Here is an 18,321-nt window from a genome sequence, read left to right as displayed (position 1 = left end):
CATTTTAACAATGTTGATTCTACCAATCCACGAGCATAGGATGTTTTTCCATTTGTTTGTGTCATCTGCAGTTTCTTTAATCAGTGTTTCTAAGTTCTTCTTGTAGAGATCTCCTTGGTTAAGTACATTCCTAAGAATTTTTTTTTCTTTGTAGTTGTTGTAAGTGGTATTGAGTCCTTGATTTGACTCTCAGCTTGACTGTTATTTCTATACAGAAATGCTACTGATTTATGTACATTGATTTTGTAACCTGAGACTGCTAAATTTATTTATCACTTTTAGGAATCATTTGGCAGAATCTGTAGGGTTTCTTAGATACAAGGTTATATTGTCAGCAAACAGGGATAATTTGACCTCCTCTGTGCTGGGTCTGGATGCCCTTTATTTCTTTCGCTTGCCTGATTACTCTGGCTAGGACTTCCAATACTGTGTTGAATGGAAGTGGTAACAGTAGGCGCCCTTGTCTTGTTCCAGTTCTTAGGGAGAATACTTTCAACTTTTCCCCATTCAGTATAATGTTGGCTGTGGGTTTGTCATATATAGCTTTCATAATGTGGGGGGTATTTTCCTTTTGTGTCTAGTTTGTTGAGAGGTTTTATTATGAAAGAGTACTGGATGCATTTTTTTTAATCCAATATAGACTGGCTGAGTTTTGCATTGGCTCTGTTGGCCTTTTATTATCTATCTGTTCCCCTACAATTTCCTGTGGCAGTGATGTGTGAATGTGTTCCTTAGTTGGCTCTTATAGTGCTATTCTAGCCATTTGATTAGTTTATTTGAAGAACTAATTGCTGGCATGTAGCCTTGGTAGCGCTAATCTGTTGATGAGTCCCTAGGCATTAATTTAGGAACACTGCCTAAGAATACCTGCAGAACAGTTTTATTCCCGGCTCTTTGACAGTTCAAACTGAACATATTTGGATTCCACATTCATGATCTCCATTCACCCCAGTGACTACTAGCCTTACTCTCCCATCTCTTTTCTTGATACCAATTATTGGCATCTTCTTAGTCCAGTTTCCCAGCCTGGAAACATTTACCCCATCCTTCTACTCCTATCTACCATCAGTCAGTCATCAGATCCTCTTGATGCTAACCCCAGAACAGAGCTCACATCTCAGGGAGGCCTTAGAGACCATTAAACCAGCCTTCTGTCTTATGATCTCCCTCCTGCTCTCCCACTTTGCCCAGGGACATCTGTGGAATCCAAAGTCCAGAAGAAGGAAAATGGAGTGAGGGAGAGAAGAATCATAGTCCAAGCAACCTCACCCCTGGGCTTCACCCCCAGAACAGGGGAATGCTAATCACCCAGTGGGCAGACCGTTGGCATCTCTTGTATTAGATCTACCCTGTTTTCATAGAAAACAGAAAGATCTTGCTTTTAGTGGAGTCATTTGAGCTCATCAGGAAGAAATGCAGTCAGGAAAGTAAAAACAGCTTCCATTGGTATGATACTTTGTATTCCTGGGTATTCTGTCATCTAGTTCACAACAGCCACCACCAGAAGCCAACAAAATAGTAATATTTATTTCCACCTTTGAGATATTTTTTAACAGCTTCTAAATAACTTATTAGTAATTTATAAAAGATAAGAGGCAGGATTGAGATCTTTACTTGGATCTTTCATTCCAAACATATTCTCTGCCAGGAATCATGCCAATCACTGGGGACACAAGAATGAATAGAGCTGGTCTCAAGGTCAAGAATTACACAAGAAAGGGAGAAAGTTTCAGACAGAAGTTAGAAATTTACAACCATGGACCCATTCAACCCAATTCCTGCCTGTTTTTGTAGTTAAAGTTTTATTGGAACAGAGCTATGCCCACTCAATTACTGTCTGTGGCTGCTTTCACACTATCAAGGTAAAGTTTAATAGTCATGACAGAGTGTGTATATCTCACAAAGCCCAAAATATTCACCATCTGGATGTATACAGAAAAGATTTCCTACTCTTAGTGTAAGCATGGTTTTCCCACCAGTGTGCTGAATGCCCTGGAGAGGAAGATTTAAGGTAGTAGGGTGCTGTGGACATGCTCAGCTCTGCTGTACGTAAGGCACAGGGAGGTCACAGGGAATTCCTCCCCCAGCAGAAGATGTCTGAGCAGGATCTTGAAGACTGAGTAGGAACTGACCACGTGACGAGGAGAGAAGGCCCTTCCAGGCACAGGGGATCACATGAGTAAAGCATGGTGGTGGCAGGTGGTGTGTTATGGAGTGCAGTTAGGAAGCAGTTAGGGCTTAGATGGGATTGGAGAGGCCTGCAAGGAGCCTGGTCTCCAAGAGCCTTATAGGTTGCCCTCAGAAGTTTGGGTTAGATCTTACAGACTAGCGAGATGATACGGAAGAGTTTGCAGAGGAACACTGACATGATCAAATGGGAGATTAGAAAAAGCACCTTGAAAACAAAGTGGAGAATGGATCAGGTAGAGGAGACAAGCTAGGAGGTCACCTCAGTAGTCTAGGACACTGCATGTGAAAGGTGAGATGGGTGGGAGTGGCCATGGGAAGTGGACAGTCCGAAAGCCTCGATCCCTGAGTGCAAGCCATCCAAAGAGGTGGTGCCACCCAGGCTCCAGCCACACTGGTTCTTCCTGTCCCTCACATTTGCCACTCTGATTCCTGCCACTGAGCCTTTGCACATGCAGTTCTCCCTTCCTGGGAGGCTCTTCTGACCTGTCTTTACACAGTTGGCTGCTTCTTAGTCAGATGTCAGCTTCTCACAGATGCCTTTCTTGACCACTTCCCTTTATCATGTCACATCTTGACCAATCACTATGCGGTTTCTTATTTTTTAAATGGGTTTCATTTTTATAGCAGTTTTTGTGTCATAGCAAAATAGAGCAGAATTTAGAGAGAGCTCCCAGACACTCCTGTTCTCCCTCCATGGACCACCTCCCCCATGGTCCAAATCCCCCATCACAGCACTGCATTTGTTACAGTCGATGAATCTGCATAGACACAGCATGATCACCCAAGTCCATTGTTTACATTGGGGTTCACTGCTGGAATTCTGTGGGTTTGGACAAATGAGCAACAACATGTATCCACCATCGTAGAATCACTCAGAGCAACGTCACTGCCCTAAACATCCTCTGTGCTCTTCCTGTTCCTCCCTGTCCACCCCCAGCAACCACAGACCTTTAAAATGTCTCCATAGTTTTGGCTTCCCCAGAATGCCATATAGTTGTAACCATACAGTTGGTCAGATAGGCTTCTTTCAGTTTAAGTTTCCTCCCTGTCTTTTCGTGGCTGATAACTCATTTCTTTTTGGCACTGAGTGATATTCCCGTGTGTGAGGTACAAGATGTGCCTCAGTTTATTTATCTGTTCATCTATGGAAGGACATCCCGGTTGCTTCTGAGTTTTGGCAACCATCATAAAACTGAGTAACTGTGCAGATTGATTGTGCTTTCTCCACTTACTGCTACTTGATTTGTTGTCTGTCTTCCCCGCTGGAAGGTAAGCTCCACGAGAGCAGAGGGCCTGGTCTCCTGTCCACGCGTGTGTTCTCTAGAACAGCGCCCACAACCCGCTTTGCCACATGAATGAATACCACCGACTGTGGCCCAGAAGTCGGTGGCAGTTTCCACTCCAGGAAGCAAAGAGCTGCCTGCTGAGCCGTGTCTCAGCACTGCCAGTCTCTTCTCCCCGTCACTTCAGATGTGTTGTGACCACCAGGACAGCCTGCCCAGAATGGGGCTGCGGGAATGTGAGGCGGTCCCAATGGCGACAGCTTGTGGGAGCCGTGGGCATCTTGTCCATCTGCCAGGAACAGCTTGTGGAATCAACACCAGGAGCCCCCAACGTGGGGAAGGAAGCCGGGGACCAGAAAAAAAGGGGAAAATAGAAAAGCAGGGTGTGATGGCGTCTGCATGATTATTGTAACTGCTTAACTGCTCGTGTTGATAATGCCGTATCGACATTAGCCAGAAGGCTTCCCTGGTCCCTGTGAGCTCCAATCTGCTAACATTCATTGCGCCTTGCTAGGTGCTTTCTGTAGGAATTGTGTACTAAATCCTCACAGCAGCCCTCTAGAGTCGGCACTATTATTATCCCCATTTTTCAAATGACACATACAAAGCTCCTAAGGTTCAGTACTTGCCCAAGGCCCCCTGCCTTCTAAGGGTGCAGCTTCACACCCAGGTGGTCTGACCGCCCAGCGAGTGTTCTCGAACTGGACCAAGGTGCTGTCATGTCAGCGGTCTTCCGTGGTGGCTGATCAGACTGAATTCACATATGCCCCATCTCTGACATTTTGAATCAGAATCTCTCACAAGCCTTGCATGTTTAAAGGCCTTGAGTTCAGATAGATGTGGACCACACTATGTAAGATAACAAGTTGTAAGGGCTTTCAAATTCAAAAAGTTTAAAAATAAAATCCACAACCTGATTTGGTGCCTGCTGGAAGTTTGAGGGTCCAGGAATATGCACTTTTAAGGTGATTCTGAAAAGCATTCAGCTTCCTTTCTAGCTGGGAACATTGTCAGTAACACACTTGACCAAATGCCATTTGGATTTTTCACACAGCAGTACTTAATGTGGCAGAACTTTCCATGTCTGGTGGCTGTATTCTCTCTCTCTGTGTGTGTGTGTGTGTGTGTGTGTGTGTGTGTGTGTGTGTGTGTGTGTGTGTGTGTGTAGGATACTGGGGGCTTCAGATACACAAGAAGTGAATCATGTTCCCCAGTCTGTAGAATACCCCCAGCCAACCACACAGGTTTTCTCTCTTCGTTGTATTCAGTTTTGTTTTTTTCTCCCTCCCCGCCTCCCTCCCCAATTTAGGGCTCCGCATGTGTATTTTATATCCTTACAGTCTACCGCTCATTGTATAAAGCTAAATGATCTTTAAACTCTTTTCTTCTTTTAAGGTTTTGTTGTAAATACTGGGTTGCCGAGAGCAAAGGGGGAGAGAATTGTTAAGTAGCTAACTGTGATGATCTCGATATTCTTTTTTTTACTGTGTTGTTAAATTGCAAGTTTAAAATGTCCCAAACAATTGGGGTTTTTTCTTGCCAATGTGTTTCTAGTTTAATGAATAGCTTCTGGCTTCCTAGTTCCATCAGGATTCTCCAAATTAAAAATCCTTCCCTTTCCCATCACTTCCTACTGCTTGGCAGCTCCTTAAGCAAACATGGTGGTCACAGAGCCAAGACTCAGCCATCGCCGTGGCCCCCAGGGATGCTGGAGCCTTCCCATAGTACAGTTCCCTCCACACTGAGGTATCAGCTGGGGCAGGGGTCCTCAAACTGCAGCCCGCAGGCCACATGAGACGGTGTGATTGTATTTGTTCCTGTTTTGTTTTTTTACTTCAAAATAAGATATGTGCAGTGTGCACAGGAATTTGTTCATAGTTTTGTTTTTTTTTTAAACTATAATCCAGCCCTCCAACGGTCTGAGGGACAGTGAACTGGCCCCCTGTTTAAAAAGTTTGAGGATGCCTGAGCTGGGGGGCGGTAGTCTGGTCTTGGGAGATCTGAAAGCCAAGAAAAGGCATTAGCAGGCTCTTTTTGGAACAAAGTGAGGAAGAAGAACCAAGAGCTTTCCTGTAATGCCTTCGAGCCAAAGGGCCCCTCCTTGGGAGTTTTTCTACTCCCCTAACTCTCTTCCAACTGGTGGGTTTCCCAGACAGAATGAGCATCTGTGTAGGAAGGGCATTTTTTTCTGCTACTAATTAGTGGCTTTCGCAGGGTGTAGTGCAGGTCCACAGCATGTGCTCTCTTGTGCCACCTGGTGGTTTTCTCGAGGAACATGAGGTTTTAAAAACAGGTGATTCAAGTATCTTCGTTATTTCGTTCATTCAGTCATTAGTTTATTTTTTCATCCATTTATTACATATTTTTGATGGCCTGCTATGTTTTCAGTACTATGATATATTCTAGAAGTAAAATAATAAAACAGGGCACATCCCTCAGAGAGCCTTCATTTTTAAAGGGGAGACAGGCAAGTGGCTTTTGGAATAAATACAAAGTGAAAAGTACCTTAAAGAAGGGCATAAAGGGTGTGCAGGAACACACATGAGGGAGGGACACATGAGTCATGTCTGGCAGCTCCTAGTAAGAGAGAGCAGGCTTAGAGCATTCCGGACAGAGGTAATCTGTGCAAAAGGCAGACCATGATACACGGAGGGGACCTGGTAAAAGAGCAGTATTGACTGGAACACAGAGAGCTAAGATGGTATGGGGGCACACTATGTAGGACCTCTGAGCCACGTCAAGGACACTGGCTTTAACTCCCGGGCAGCAGGGAGCTATCCAGAGTTGGACTAGGGGAATGACATGTTTACATTTGCACCTCAGAAATAATAGCTCTGGTTACTGATGAAGCGTGAATTGGAGGGGCAAGAATGGACATGGAAAAAATCACACTGTACCCCATTCATATGCACAAGTATTATGTGTCAATTAAAAATAATAAAAGCCAAAAAGGAGGGCGGCGCCTGTGGCTCCGTCAGTAAGGCACCAGCCCCATATACCGAGGGTGGTGGGTTGAAACCCGGCCCCAGCCAAACTGCAACCAAAAAATAGCCGGGCGTTGTGGCGGGCGCCTGTAGTCCCAGCTACTCGGGAGGCTGAGGCAAGAGAATCGCTTAAGCCCAGGAGTTGGAGGTTGCTGTGAGCTGTGTGAGGCCACGGCACTCTACCAAGGGCCATAAAGTGAGACTCTGTCTCTACAAAAAAAAAAAAAAGCCAAAAAGGAATACTGGGTGGGGGGGGCAGACTGGAAGTAGAGAGACCACTTAGGAAGCTGTTGCAGTAACTCTGCCACTTCTGAATGAAATGATGATGATCAAAACCAAAGTGGCAGCAGTGGGAAGAGAGGCAAGTGGATGGAGTCCGGGGCAGATTCCAGAGAAAACACCTGCTAAAATCTAGATCAGAATCCTTTAGCTTACCCCCTACCCTGGCACAGGGGAGGTTCCTTCATCCTGTTGCAGTGAGCAGTGACCTGTGTTTTGCTCCAGGTCTCTTGCCCTCCCATACAGCAATCCCTGGAGCTCTGTCCATGTCCTCTGCACCCTCAGTCGGGATGGATGGGAGGTAGTGAGTGCACGCAGTTGAGAGTGGGCTTCAAGTTGCTGCCAAATGAAACTACAGGAGAATGATGTGTCCAGTTGACCGCCATTTAGTCCAGGAAAGCTGGAGGAATTCAGGAGCAGCAACTTCTTGCCTTCCCCGTTGAGTTGGCACCATGAGAGAACAGCAAACTGGACCAGTTTTTAAGACTACATGCTTCACACCTCAGGCAAGCTTAAAGCTCTGTACTGCGTCCCAACTGTTAGGCCCTTTTTGCTCTTCTTCTTCAGGAGGATGAGAAAAGAAGGATTTGTCTCTTGTAGACCAATTCCAGGCTTCTTAGACAGCCATTTTTAACCCCCACCCCTGGAATCCCTGGAATGATTCCTTATGTTTAAGAACGTGAACTTTGGGCTGTCGTGAAGGTTGCTCTTTCCACTGACCAGCTGAAGCCCACTCCTTCTGGGTCATTGTCTTATCACTGCCATTATCTGTAAGGGACAACATCAGAGACCACTGAACCTTAGCTGCACAAAATATTTGCAAAATTCATTAATAAAAAATAAAGTCCTTTGGACAACCAAGTTTTCACCTAACTCATGATCTCTCTAGAGCTGCCAACATCACCCTGTCCACCTTGCCCTGGGACCAAATGTGATCAGCATGATCTCTTCTCTGCTCTTACCCCAAACATACTTAGCCTCAGGCATGCTCAACACAGGTGTTTCAGAGAAGCTGTGAGATTGTCGCATTTCTTATCAGCTCAGTGCACGGCACCATCTGGATACTAGCTCTGCAGGCCAGTGGGCCAGTGTTTTCATGACTGTTCTGTGCAGAGTTGCTCTTAATAGTGGTTCTCAATAGGGGGTTGTTTTGCCCTCCAGGGGATAGTTGGCAGGGTCTAGAGACATTTTTGAATGGTAGTGGCAGAGGGGTGAGCACTGCTGGCATCTAGTGGGTAGAGGCTGGGGACGCTGCTAAACATCCTGCAATGCACAGGACAGTTTCCCACACCAAGAATTGTTCTAAACATCAGTAACATTGAGGTTAAGAACATCAGTCTGGGACTGAGGGACCCTTTTATCCTTCAAGGCCCTGTAGTGTTACTAGAGCAAACTCTAAATTCAAGCCAAACTCACTTGCTCTTGTGTTTCTTTCCCTAGCTGAGCTCTGTCCCTGAGGCCCAGTTAATGCGGCTGGAAGCAGGAAGACCCCAAAGGCTGGGGAACGGGGAGCGGGGCCTGGCCCTGAGGATGGCCAGGCAGCAGCCGCCGGCCTGGGTGCATGCGGCCTTCCTCCTCTGCCTCCTCAGTCTTGGTGGAGCCATCGAGATTCCTATGGATCGTGAGTCCTACTCCATCCTCTTCTCTTTTTCCTGATTTTGGGCAGAAGAGGGGAAGGGAGTTGGGGAGTGTTAAGACCCTGCAGAGAAGTTCGGGGAGAGGAGCAGCAGTAGATTCTGAGATTCAAAGTGGGGATTTTTCTCCGAAGAATTGGCACAGGCTCACGTTTAGGAAGCTGAGACCGCGCATCGTGGGGCTGATGCATGTGGCTGAGCTGATGCTGAGTGGGACCAGAGGTGGCAGGGCTTGGCATCTTGAGTGCCACTTGGACTTCCGTCTGCTCCCACGGCCCATAAAAGCAGTTTCCAGGGTCAGGTTTGATGGACTATTATTTGCCATCTAATGTCTGTTATATCCAAAACTGAATCCTGGAGGCCCTCCTGGCTGGAGTAATCAGGAGGACAGATGGCCTGGAAAGATTGTGAGAGGAATTATCCTTGCAAAAGATATGGCTGAATGAGACACTCAAGTAGAGCCCCAGTATAGTGCCACCATGGGAGAACCGGGCAATGAATTCCTTCTGTTCATTTTCAACTTTCCCATAATAAAGATAAAAAGTAAATTCCTATCATTCTGTTTCTCACGATGGTGGCAGGGCATTATTTGACCATAAGAATCGGACAGCAAGGGGCTGCTCTAACAGCAATGTCTCCACCAGCCATCTCTGTTGCTAGGTTCGTAAGTGACCCATTGGTTGGCAGCTATGCTCTTTGGCCACCTGTGCCATAATTCTGACACTTCATCTGAGTAGCCTTAGCATCCTGGTGCTAAGATGTAGGCACACCACCTCTGACCCCTGTGCCCTACTTCAAGGGGTATGTGGGCCCCTCGTGATGCCAACATTGGCTTGGGCCCTATCCAGTTGACAGCTGTCTGGGGATGGGGAAGAAGTTCCCACTGAGCTCTCCAAAGCCAGGCCTGTAGTTAACATAGTTTGGAGAAGAGTTGCAGGTATTTCAGCCCTCCTCACAGGCTACTTCACCAGTAACAGCTGCCCCCGAGAAGGCAGCTCCCCCCTCAAGAAGGCAGCTCTTCTGGGTTACAGAAGGCCAGTAGGTAACTATAAGTTGGACCCAGAGCCAAGAGGGGGAAGGGCCTGCTGCCCTCCTGATAACCCCAGTGTGTGAGCTTACATGTGTGCACACACACATGTGCGCAAGGAGGAAGGAGAGGAGAGTTGTGAAAGCAACTGTTCTCATGGCAACCATCTGTGTGGCTGGCTCAAGCAGAGTTTCTCATTAACAGTCCCAGGCAGACAATCTAATAAGGAGCGTAGTAAGGCCATGCCCCTCGAGAGAAGGAGGGTGCGGAGGAAATTGGGTTATCAAGGAAGTGGTGAAGGCTCATTTCTCTTCTGCCACTTCTGTTCACTCACTCACCAGCCACTTTGATCCCCAGGGTCAGTGACTGCAGGTGGTTCCTGCAAGGTGAGACTATAAATAGATGGTTTTGGTGTCTGTGTTAAGAATCTGGATTTCTAACGCCTACCAAACACAGAGACATGGCAGGACCCCAAGCCGTCCAGCTCTCCAGGGTACCACCTGTGGGGCAGTAAACTGAGAGTGTCCTGACCTCCCTGCCACCCTCTCCCACTCCAGTGTTCCTGGGGAAGGCTTGGGAGGACCCACCCCATCCATTTTGTATTTTGTATTCATGGAAACCCAAGTCTTTGCCAGCTCAGAGTCACATAGCAAATTCGTGACAGAGTCAAAGAGAATCCAGGTCCCTTACACCCCACCACCGCCAGTTTGGCACCTGGTGGGCCCCACCCCCACCTCCTCATCCTGCCATCTTTGAGTCCTTCTTGGAACTCACTGGACTTGCAGCTGCCATGTGCCAGCGAGAGAGCAAAGTGGCGTACATGTCTCCTTGCTTGCACTTCTCACGGAGATATAATCCCTGACAGAGATACTATCCTTAGGTTCCGGGTTAGAAAACAGGTAAGTGGCAGAGCCAGGATGTGACTGCAGCACCTCTAGTGGGGAGGTAAGTCCTTCTGCAGCACCGTTCTGCGTCGGCACAGGGGCCCAGGCGCGTGCTTCATACACATCACACCCGCTGGCTGCTGCGGGTGCTATGGCCATTATAACAGGGCCAAGATGAGTCTGCAGACACTGACTGCAAGACAGCAGAAAGGCAAACCCTTCCAGGTGCCCTGAAAAGAGCTGAAAAGCAGCTCTTGCTGGGCCTAGTATGGCAGGTCTCTCATGTGAGTGGAGCCCACCTTCTGTCCCAGCCTGGGCTGAGGAATACCAGGCATTCTGAAGTGACCAAGCTGGTGGCGGGGCTAAGCCAGAGACTGCCCTGCCAGGCATGCCTTCTACTCACTTGCCCCTTTGGGGGACATTGTGCCTCAAGAGCAGGGGCTGTGCTCCTGCTCCCGGGAGTTTGGCCACAGCAGGCTTCCTAGAGCAGAGCCCTGAGCTCCCCGCACAATCCCTCATTGAAGGCCCAGCTCCCACTGCTCTGCCAACTGAGTCACACGCATCCTTTCCTCCCTCCCCTGCCTCGAGAAGAACAGCAGGACCTTTGCAGAAAGCAAAGACTCACCTCATCAACCAGAGTGGGTTTGCCAAAAAGTGAGTCTTCTGGCCCCTGTCCTCCTCCCTGCAGCAGGGCCACTCAGCATTTTCCTTCTAGAAACCCGCAGGGGAGCAGTAGAGACATTTCCTTCTACCTCTATCCCAAATAATGTTGCAGGATGGCTTTGGCTCACATACACCCTCACACATCCTTCTCGTAAGGGGTGGCATGGGTGCCAGAGGTCATAGATCTCAGAGCCAGGGAAAGCAGAGATACTCACGACTAAAGAACTCTGGCCATGGGGGTAGGCTGCTGCCTCACCCCTGCAGAGCTGGGTTGGAAAGTTTTCCTCCCCCTTGAAAGCCAAAAGAGCAAATTTATTCCTCACTGGACATTGTCACACAGCAAATTCCAAAGAAGGAGAGAAAGCAGGTGGTGTGTAGGAGCTGTCCCCAGGAGCTGTGTAGTGATCTCCCTGTGGTGGCTTATCTTCTGGGTTTATTCTGTTCCTGTAATAAACTCCTTGGTATCACAGTGGTGACTGCAGATGCCATTACACCTTTAGACAAGTAGACTCTTCAGAGGGCCCTGGCCTGGCAATCAGTATGGGGCTGGGGACAGCAGCCTGCCAGCTCTAGCTGCCCTGAGAGTCTACAGCACAACCGGTCTCCCCTCCCAAAAGGTCACTGTCCAAAAGGTCAAGGAGAACAGAGGCCTGAGGCCCCACCTGGCTCTGACCAAGGACGGATTTGTAAGAAGAGCTCTGACCCAGGCTTCAGTAGAGCTGATTCTCCTTCGGCAGTGGCTCTCAACCTTCCTAATGCTGCAATGATTTTCATTGTTACAAAGGGGTTGAACCCACAGTTTGAGAACCTCAGGCTCTGCAGCAAACTGCCTGCATGATGTTAACCAAGTAACCCTTTTTCCTTCGATTTGAGAGTCCCTAGACAATGTCTAGGGCTCTTTCCATTGAACCAGGCTTTGATTCTATAAAAGAGAGGCTTGATGCCTATGTGGGCTCAAAGGAGGCCCATGGTCAGGCTCTTTACCCAGGGTGAAGTCCTGAAAGGTAGCAACTGTGTCCTGAATGCCAAGGCCAGGGCCCTGAGCTGGAGGTTCAAAGCAGTGAGCTCCAGTGGCAGCCCTGCATCTCCTGAGAATGGTCTCTTCTCCCAACTGCATGCCCAACCCTACTGGGTTTCAATCTTTCCAGAATTATCTTTCTTGGGGCCCTGCAGGAAAATCATACATGGATAAAGATGTTGCACTAGTGAGCTCCAGGGAATGTTCAGCGACCAGCAATTTTTGCTTTTCTCCCTGGACTTTTCATTCCATTTTCCTGCCCAGGTATTTCTAGGAAAGCAAAATGTCTCTTCAGTGCTCTAGGGGCTGCACATCCCTGGCCCACTTGAACAAAGCATTTTGACTTTTTTGTGGGTCTCACTCTGAAGACTTCCCTTTAGTGACAGCGTACAGCAGGCCACACATCCTGCAATGCTTCACACATTCTCTGCTTTCTTCCCCTTCCCTCATCACTCCTCCTGCATCTCTTGGTCCCAGCTTAGCTCCGGTTTCTCTAAGCTGCCCTCTCTGAACCCCCCAGAATCCTCTTCTATATCTCACTCCAGTGAGCTTGGAAGGCTTCAGGGTCCCCATGGCTCTGCCCTGATGTCCACAGCCCCCTGCGCCACCAGGAACCCCTCACTCTGAAAAGTCAGCCTGCAAAGCCAGTATAACATCTGACGTCTGTGCCAGTGTGAAATGACAATGTCGTGTTCCTTTCTGATACAAGGAAAAGACATTTTTAAAAGTGAACAGCAACACATGTTCTCTTTTCTGCAAAATTTTTTTTAATTGTTGGGGATTCATTGAGGGTATCATAAACCAGGTTACACTGATGGCATTTGTTAGGCAAAGTCCCTCTTGCTGCAGACAAATTATAATACGACCTTCTCCCCACCAGAAACACACCATCTAAAACTGCATTATCCAGAGCATAGTCCCCACACCACCAGCATCACTTGTCAGAAATGCAGAATCCCAGGCCCCACCCCAGACCAACTGATTCAGAACCTGCATTTTAACTAGAGCCGGGTGAGGCATATACTTGTTAAAGTTTGAGAAGCTCTGATCTCCCTGTACACACCTGTACAGGAGCATAGCTGTGTGAGCACCTGCACACAGGTAAAGGCTGGAGAATATTTGTGCCACCTGCCTCTTTACCCCCTCCGTGAAAAGCACAGAAAGGAGGAGTAGGCTCTTCTTCATCCCTGGAGTCTCTTATTGAAAAGTGGGATTTCTGTAGGGCAGTGTACTGTGACTAGGAACAATGCCCGTGAGTAGGGTGATAGTGGTTCATCCTTCCCTGGCCCAGAGTCTTCCAAAGCCTGGATAAGGCGGGATGGTGAGGAGAGAAGGCACTTTTGTGTATGGAAGGTATAGTGGGAGAAGTGAGGCTGGGGACTTTGCCCTGTGGAGGTGGCTCAGATCTGTGCCCTTCCTGGTGCAGCTCATTCTTGCCCTCAGCCGCCTCCTTGCCCTGCTGGCCACAGAGCCCACTTTCCTCAATGGCATCAGGTGTTGGGAAGCATCTTCAGAGCCTCCTTTAAGCAGCACTATCATTTTCGGATACATGGACTTCCCTGGTGACACCTTCCTTTGGTCAGAAGCCGGTCTTTCTGCTCAGCTATGCAGTTTTACCCTCCCCAGGGAGGCATCACCTTCTCCACAAAGCACTTGCTGGGTCTGTTCCCAACCCTGCTTGGCTCTCCCGCTGAGCTGTGAAGCAGGGAGGGGAACCCAGCTCTTAGTGCCCTCCTCAGGCCCCACTCACCCCTCCCTGCATGCTGGTGCGTGAGGACGCCTGGGCAGCAGTAGCATGCCATAACGATGTCCTTTTTCTCTTCCCTTGACAATGCTAACACATCGTGGAACTAACAGCAAGCATTCAGAGTGAGCGTAAGTTTCCGTGTGCTGCTCTGCACCTGTGCCTCCAGGAGGTGGGAGGAAGGGGTGGGGGTGAGGAGATTCCTGGGGATTAGTGACCTGTCCCCTGTGCCTGCTGGGACTTGTGCTGGGATTTCTGGAGGCTAGAGCCCTATAGTGAGTGAGGTCCCTTCCGCACAGGAAGGAAAGAGGCTCACCTAGAGCACGCTACTGCTGGGGAGCACAGAGGAGCAGGTGGTGGGAAGAGGGTCTTTGGATCAAAGCCAGGTGCACCACAGCTGCGCTGCCCCTCCCCCATCTTTGGGTGGCTGGCACGGGCCAGGGCAGAAGGCAGCAGCTCAGGGCCTAGAATGGGGTGATCCAGCTCCTTGACACGCAGATAAGTCCCTGCAAAGTTCTCAAGGATCACCTGGTCTTTCTGCCCTGGTCTCACCATAGTTTGGCCATTTCTTGAAACCCTAGAGCTCAGAGCCACCGTGAGCCCTAGATTCTGGAAATCTAGCTACTTTTTGTCCGTTTATTTATTCAACAAACATTTATCAAGGACCTTTGTGTGTTGTGCTAAGCAATGGAATGTAGAGTGGGGAAAACACAAAGCCTGGCCTTCCGCCTCTCTTAGGGATACTCTGGAATCTTTCTAAGGGATCCCTTTTGTGCTTAGCCTTTGACACCCACCTCCTTTCCTGTGCCCCATGTAAGGAGTTAGGTCTCTGGACTGGGGCCCTGTTCACCCCTCTTCCCTGCTTGCACACGTGGCTCTTGAAACTCTTAAGCTCAGCCATTCCCCAAGGTAGGACCTGGGCAGGACTGCAGCCCTGACTGCCCACATGTGCACTGTTGCAGTGACCCAGCCACCAACCATCACCAAGCAATCCGTAAAGGACCACATCGTAGATCCCCGAGATAACATCCTGATTGAATGTGAAGCCAAGGGGAACCCTGCCCCCAGGTAAGTGAAGGAAAGGGGCCTAGAAAGAGGCCATGGGAGCCATCCCCTTGCCTCTGGACTTGATGGCGAATGAAGCCACTGAAAAATCACATTCACACGTTCAGCTTATCCACTAGGCACCTGCTAGGTGGAAAGTACAATGTAGGTAACTAGAAAATTTAGCTGATAAGAAAACTGGGGGCCAAGATAATAAAGACTAGATAGTGGGTTCCTGACTTTCAGTATAATGTTCCTTCTTGGGCCCTTTGGTCCCATCATCTGGCCCAAGTTGAGCTTATGGGAAGTTCCTCCTCTTCCCAGCTAACTCAAGTCTGTTGGTATGCTCGTCAAGACCAAATGAGATATCACCAGACGTGAGTCAGAAGCCTGCTCCGTCCTGGCTTTGTGTTAGGAGATGTCATTCCCTTTGTCCTATTCCACCACCTGCTTGCCCTCTGGGGAAGGACTGAGATCCTCCAGAACAAGAGTGAAGCAGAGTGGGGAAGTTTTAAGTCCCTTTTCCAGAGTTACCTGGTTTGAGAAGGGCAGAACCCAGATTGAAACCCAGACTTCTGACCCAAAGGTCAAATTTGTTTGTACCAAATAATAAAAATTGGAAATACGGCAGGGGCTATCTATCCCCATCCTCAAAGTTGCATCCACAGACTGGCCCTTTCAAGAGCCCCATGTGGGTGTGTCTGTCAGCAGGAGAAATGAGCTAGAGCAAGGCCGCCAGGTGTGTGGCAGCCTTATTCTGACCCCAAGGTTTGCAGGGGATGGTCTGACGCAGAGCTGTGAGACCCACTCGGGAACCCACAGTGGGAATCACCCTGAAGCATCAGTCAGAGCTCTGGTGACCTCGTTTCTGGGGTTTGCTCTTTTCACCCATGTCTCCTTTGCAGGACAATGATTGTATGACCCTCAACAGCCACTGCTGCTCTTACTTTCACCAGTTACATCATGGGAAGCTGAGGATGTGAGACTCATTGTAGCAAAGACACACATCCTCCCAGGAAAAGCAGAGGGCCATTCTAGCCCACTTCACCCAGGGCTCTGCTCCAGGACTATGATTAAAAGCTGTCCCCGCTGAAGGCTATATAATGTGTGCCCTCCTTTATAATCTGCACTCACTGAGCAGGGCGTGCGTAACCTAAGCCATTTCACTTTGGCTTTGGAGTGGATTATAAATTTAAGGGATTTCAGGAGATCTGGGACCCTGGTAATTGACTTCCACAGTGGCGGGCGGCTGGAGGAATACAACGGGGAATACCAGTATTTCGCCCGCAAGCAGAGCTGGCTTCCTGATGCAGTTGGTTAGGTGACATACGAATTTGAGCTTGCATTCCTAGTAGAAGGTCTGGGGTAGACAGAGCAGCTGGATTTTAAAAATCGAAATCAAGCTAGACCTCAATGATGTACTTAAAGAACATAGTCCCACAACGGCTAATTGGGTATTGACCACTTTGAGTCATGATTTCCAGCATTGATTGGGGAAAAATATGGATGCCAGACCCCTGCTCTGGAGACTTACCTGGCAGGGCCTCGACTTTGCATTTTATTAAGCTCCCCAGATGCTTCTTGTGCTCAGCCGGGCTGGGACCAGAATTGAGGAGTGGCAATGGGGCTGAGAGTGGGAGGTTTGGTGCTGAGATCTGCTCAGCGCCCACCCCATTGTCTTGGTTGCCGCTGTCCCCATCATCCACAGCTTCCACTGGACTAGAAACAGCAGGTTTTTCAACATCGCCAAGGACCCCCGGGTGTCCATGAGGAGGAGATCTGGGACCCTGGTGATTGACTTCCGCAGTGGTGGGCGACCGGAGGAATATGAGGGGGAATACCAGTGCTTCGCCCGCAACAAATTCGGCACGGCCCTGTCCAATAGGATTCGCCTGCAGGTGTCTAGTGAGTAGCAGGAGGAGGACTGAACTGCCCTGCTCCTGGGTAGATGGGAGGCGTGGAAGGACATTCCAGAAAGGCCACCCCTTGCACCCTTGGCCTGCAGGTGCCTTGATGCCCTCCATGGCTCTCCCCCACCTCAGAAAGTTTCCCTGGAAAGGAAGCTTCCCAGCCAGAGTCTGCAGTAACGTCACTGGCTACTGTGGGCACAGAGAGGAGGGAGAAGAGGCGCCTCTGAAGATGTACACCCTCTGACAAAAGGCCTCCCTATCTTGCCTCTCCAGGGCTGCCCCTCCAGGGGGCTCGGGGCCCTGTCACCCTCTTCTCGCCTCCCTCCTTGTCCTGTCACCCTCCCCCTTCCCTCCTGACCTGCCGGCCTCTGACCCTGCTCCTCACCCCAGCCCAGCGGCACCCTCACTTCATCCTCCTTGTCTGCCTCTCCCCAGAATCTCCCCTGTGGCCCAAGGAAAACTTAGACCCTGTCGTGGTCCAAGAAGGTGCCCCCTTGACACTCCAGTGCAACCCCCCGCCCGGACTTCCATCCCCAGTCATCTTCTGGATGAGCAGCTGTGAGTTTGGGGCGCCTGGTGTTTTATTTACATTTTAATCTTAGGGAGTGGGTTGGGTGTGTTGAATGGGGAAGGCTCGCCCAGGCTAGAAGACTTTGACTTGGGAGCAGCAAGTGCAAGGTGGCCATGGGGCTGAGAACACAGGCTCTGCAGCGGAAGGGGCTCATCTAGCCCAGTTGCTATCAGCTGTGTGATCTTGAGCAAGTTGCTTAACATCTCTGGGCCTCAATTTCCTCTTTAGGACTCATAATTGTACTGATCCTTATCTAACAGGATTATTTTAAGGATACGTGAGTCAGTGTGTCCAAAGTACTAGAACAGGGCCAGATGCACAATAAGTGCTTGCTCACACTTGTGATGATGAAGATGAAGAAGAGCAAGAGAAAAAAGAATGAGGAGGAAGAGGAGAAACCATGTCTTTCAATAGGCCTTTGAAAGCAGCTCGTACCAAGCCTCCTCTTCCGGTCTTTGGCTGGTCTGGATTTACTTGGATTTGCTCTTTTAGCAGAAGGAAAGGCGAACCGAGGAATGAAACCTTTAATAAAGGCATTATGGGGAGATAGGGTGTTTGGAACGGGGAGACAGAGTAACATCATTCAGAGATTGTTCCGGCTCAATTAGAGGCTGAGGCTCATGCAGCCTTTCTGGACCTCGGTTTCTTCTCATGTTTTCAATTAAATTGAAAGAGGGACATTGTGAAGGGGGCAGAGGACTGCTCGCTCTCTGCGTGTCTTCCAGGCTTCCCTGTCTGCCCCTGCCCTCCCCTTCTCTGTCCCTCCATCCATCTATCAATCTGTATATTCACCTGCCTGTCACCCACCATTCTATCCATCCCAGAGTGCTCACCAGCCTGCTGCCCAAAGAGGCTGCCCTGTCCCTGAGGCAGTGCCATGAGCTGTTCTGCAAGGTGAGGGTGGCCTTGTGCTCAGTCACTGGTTTGCTGGCTCCCAGTTCACACTATTCACTCTCACGCCCACATCACACTCATTGCCAAGTTGTGTCCACACTCCCTCCCCAGCAGATCACAGACTGTCCTCTTCCTTCCATCCTCACTAACATTTGCCCAGCCCAGGCCACCATCAGTTTTTCCCTAGGTTGCAACA

General features: G+C 49.3%; 1 protein-coding gene across 25 annotated transcripts in view; it reads left to right on the top strand.

Moving 5' to 3' along the window:
• Positions 1–18,321, top strand: part of NFASC (neurofascin) — a 184,099-nt gene that overhangs the window by 97,994 nt on the left and 67,784 nt on the right. For 17 of the 25 annotated variants that reach the window (XR_008383086.1, XR_008383085.1, XM_053605695.1 and 14 more), the window contains 5 exons: positions 8,177–8,357; positions 13,820–13,837; positions 14,669–14,774; positions 16,459–16,655; positions 17,096–17,218. Coding sequence is in view for 23 of the 25 variants with exons in the window: in XM_053605695.1 (XP_053461670.1) it covers positions 8,177–8,357; positions 13,820–13,837; positions 14,669–14,774; positions 16,459–16,655; positions 17,096–17,218 (625 nt within the window). In the remaining 2 variants the exon portion in view is untranslated. The remainder of the gene's footprint in view (positions 1–8,176; positions 8,358–13,819; positions 13,838–14,668; positions 14,775–16,458; positions 16,656–17,095; positions 17,219–18,321) is intronic. The other 8 variants (XM_053605709.1, XM_053605694.1, XM_053605712.1 and 5 more) reach the window with 1 other exon arrangement.

This window comes from Nycticebus coucang, chromosome 10 (genome assembly GCF_027406575.1).
Source record: "Nycticebus coucang isolate mNycCou1 chromosome 10, mNycCou1.pri, whole genome shotgun sequence".
Taxonomy (NCBI): domain Eukaryota; kingdom Metazoa; phylum Chordata; class Mammalia; order Primates; family Lorisidae; genus Nycticebus; species Nycticebus coucang.
This window is presented reverse-complemented; position numbering and strand designations above follow the sequence as displayed.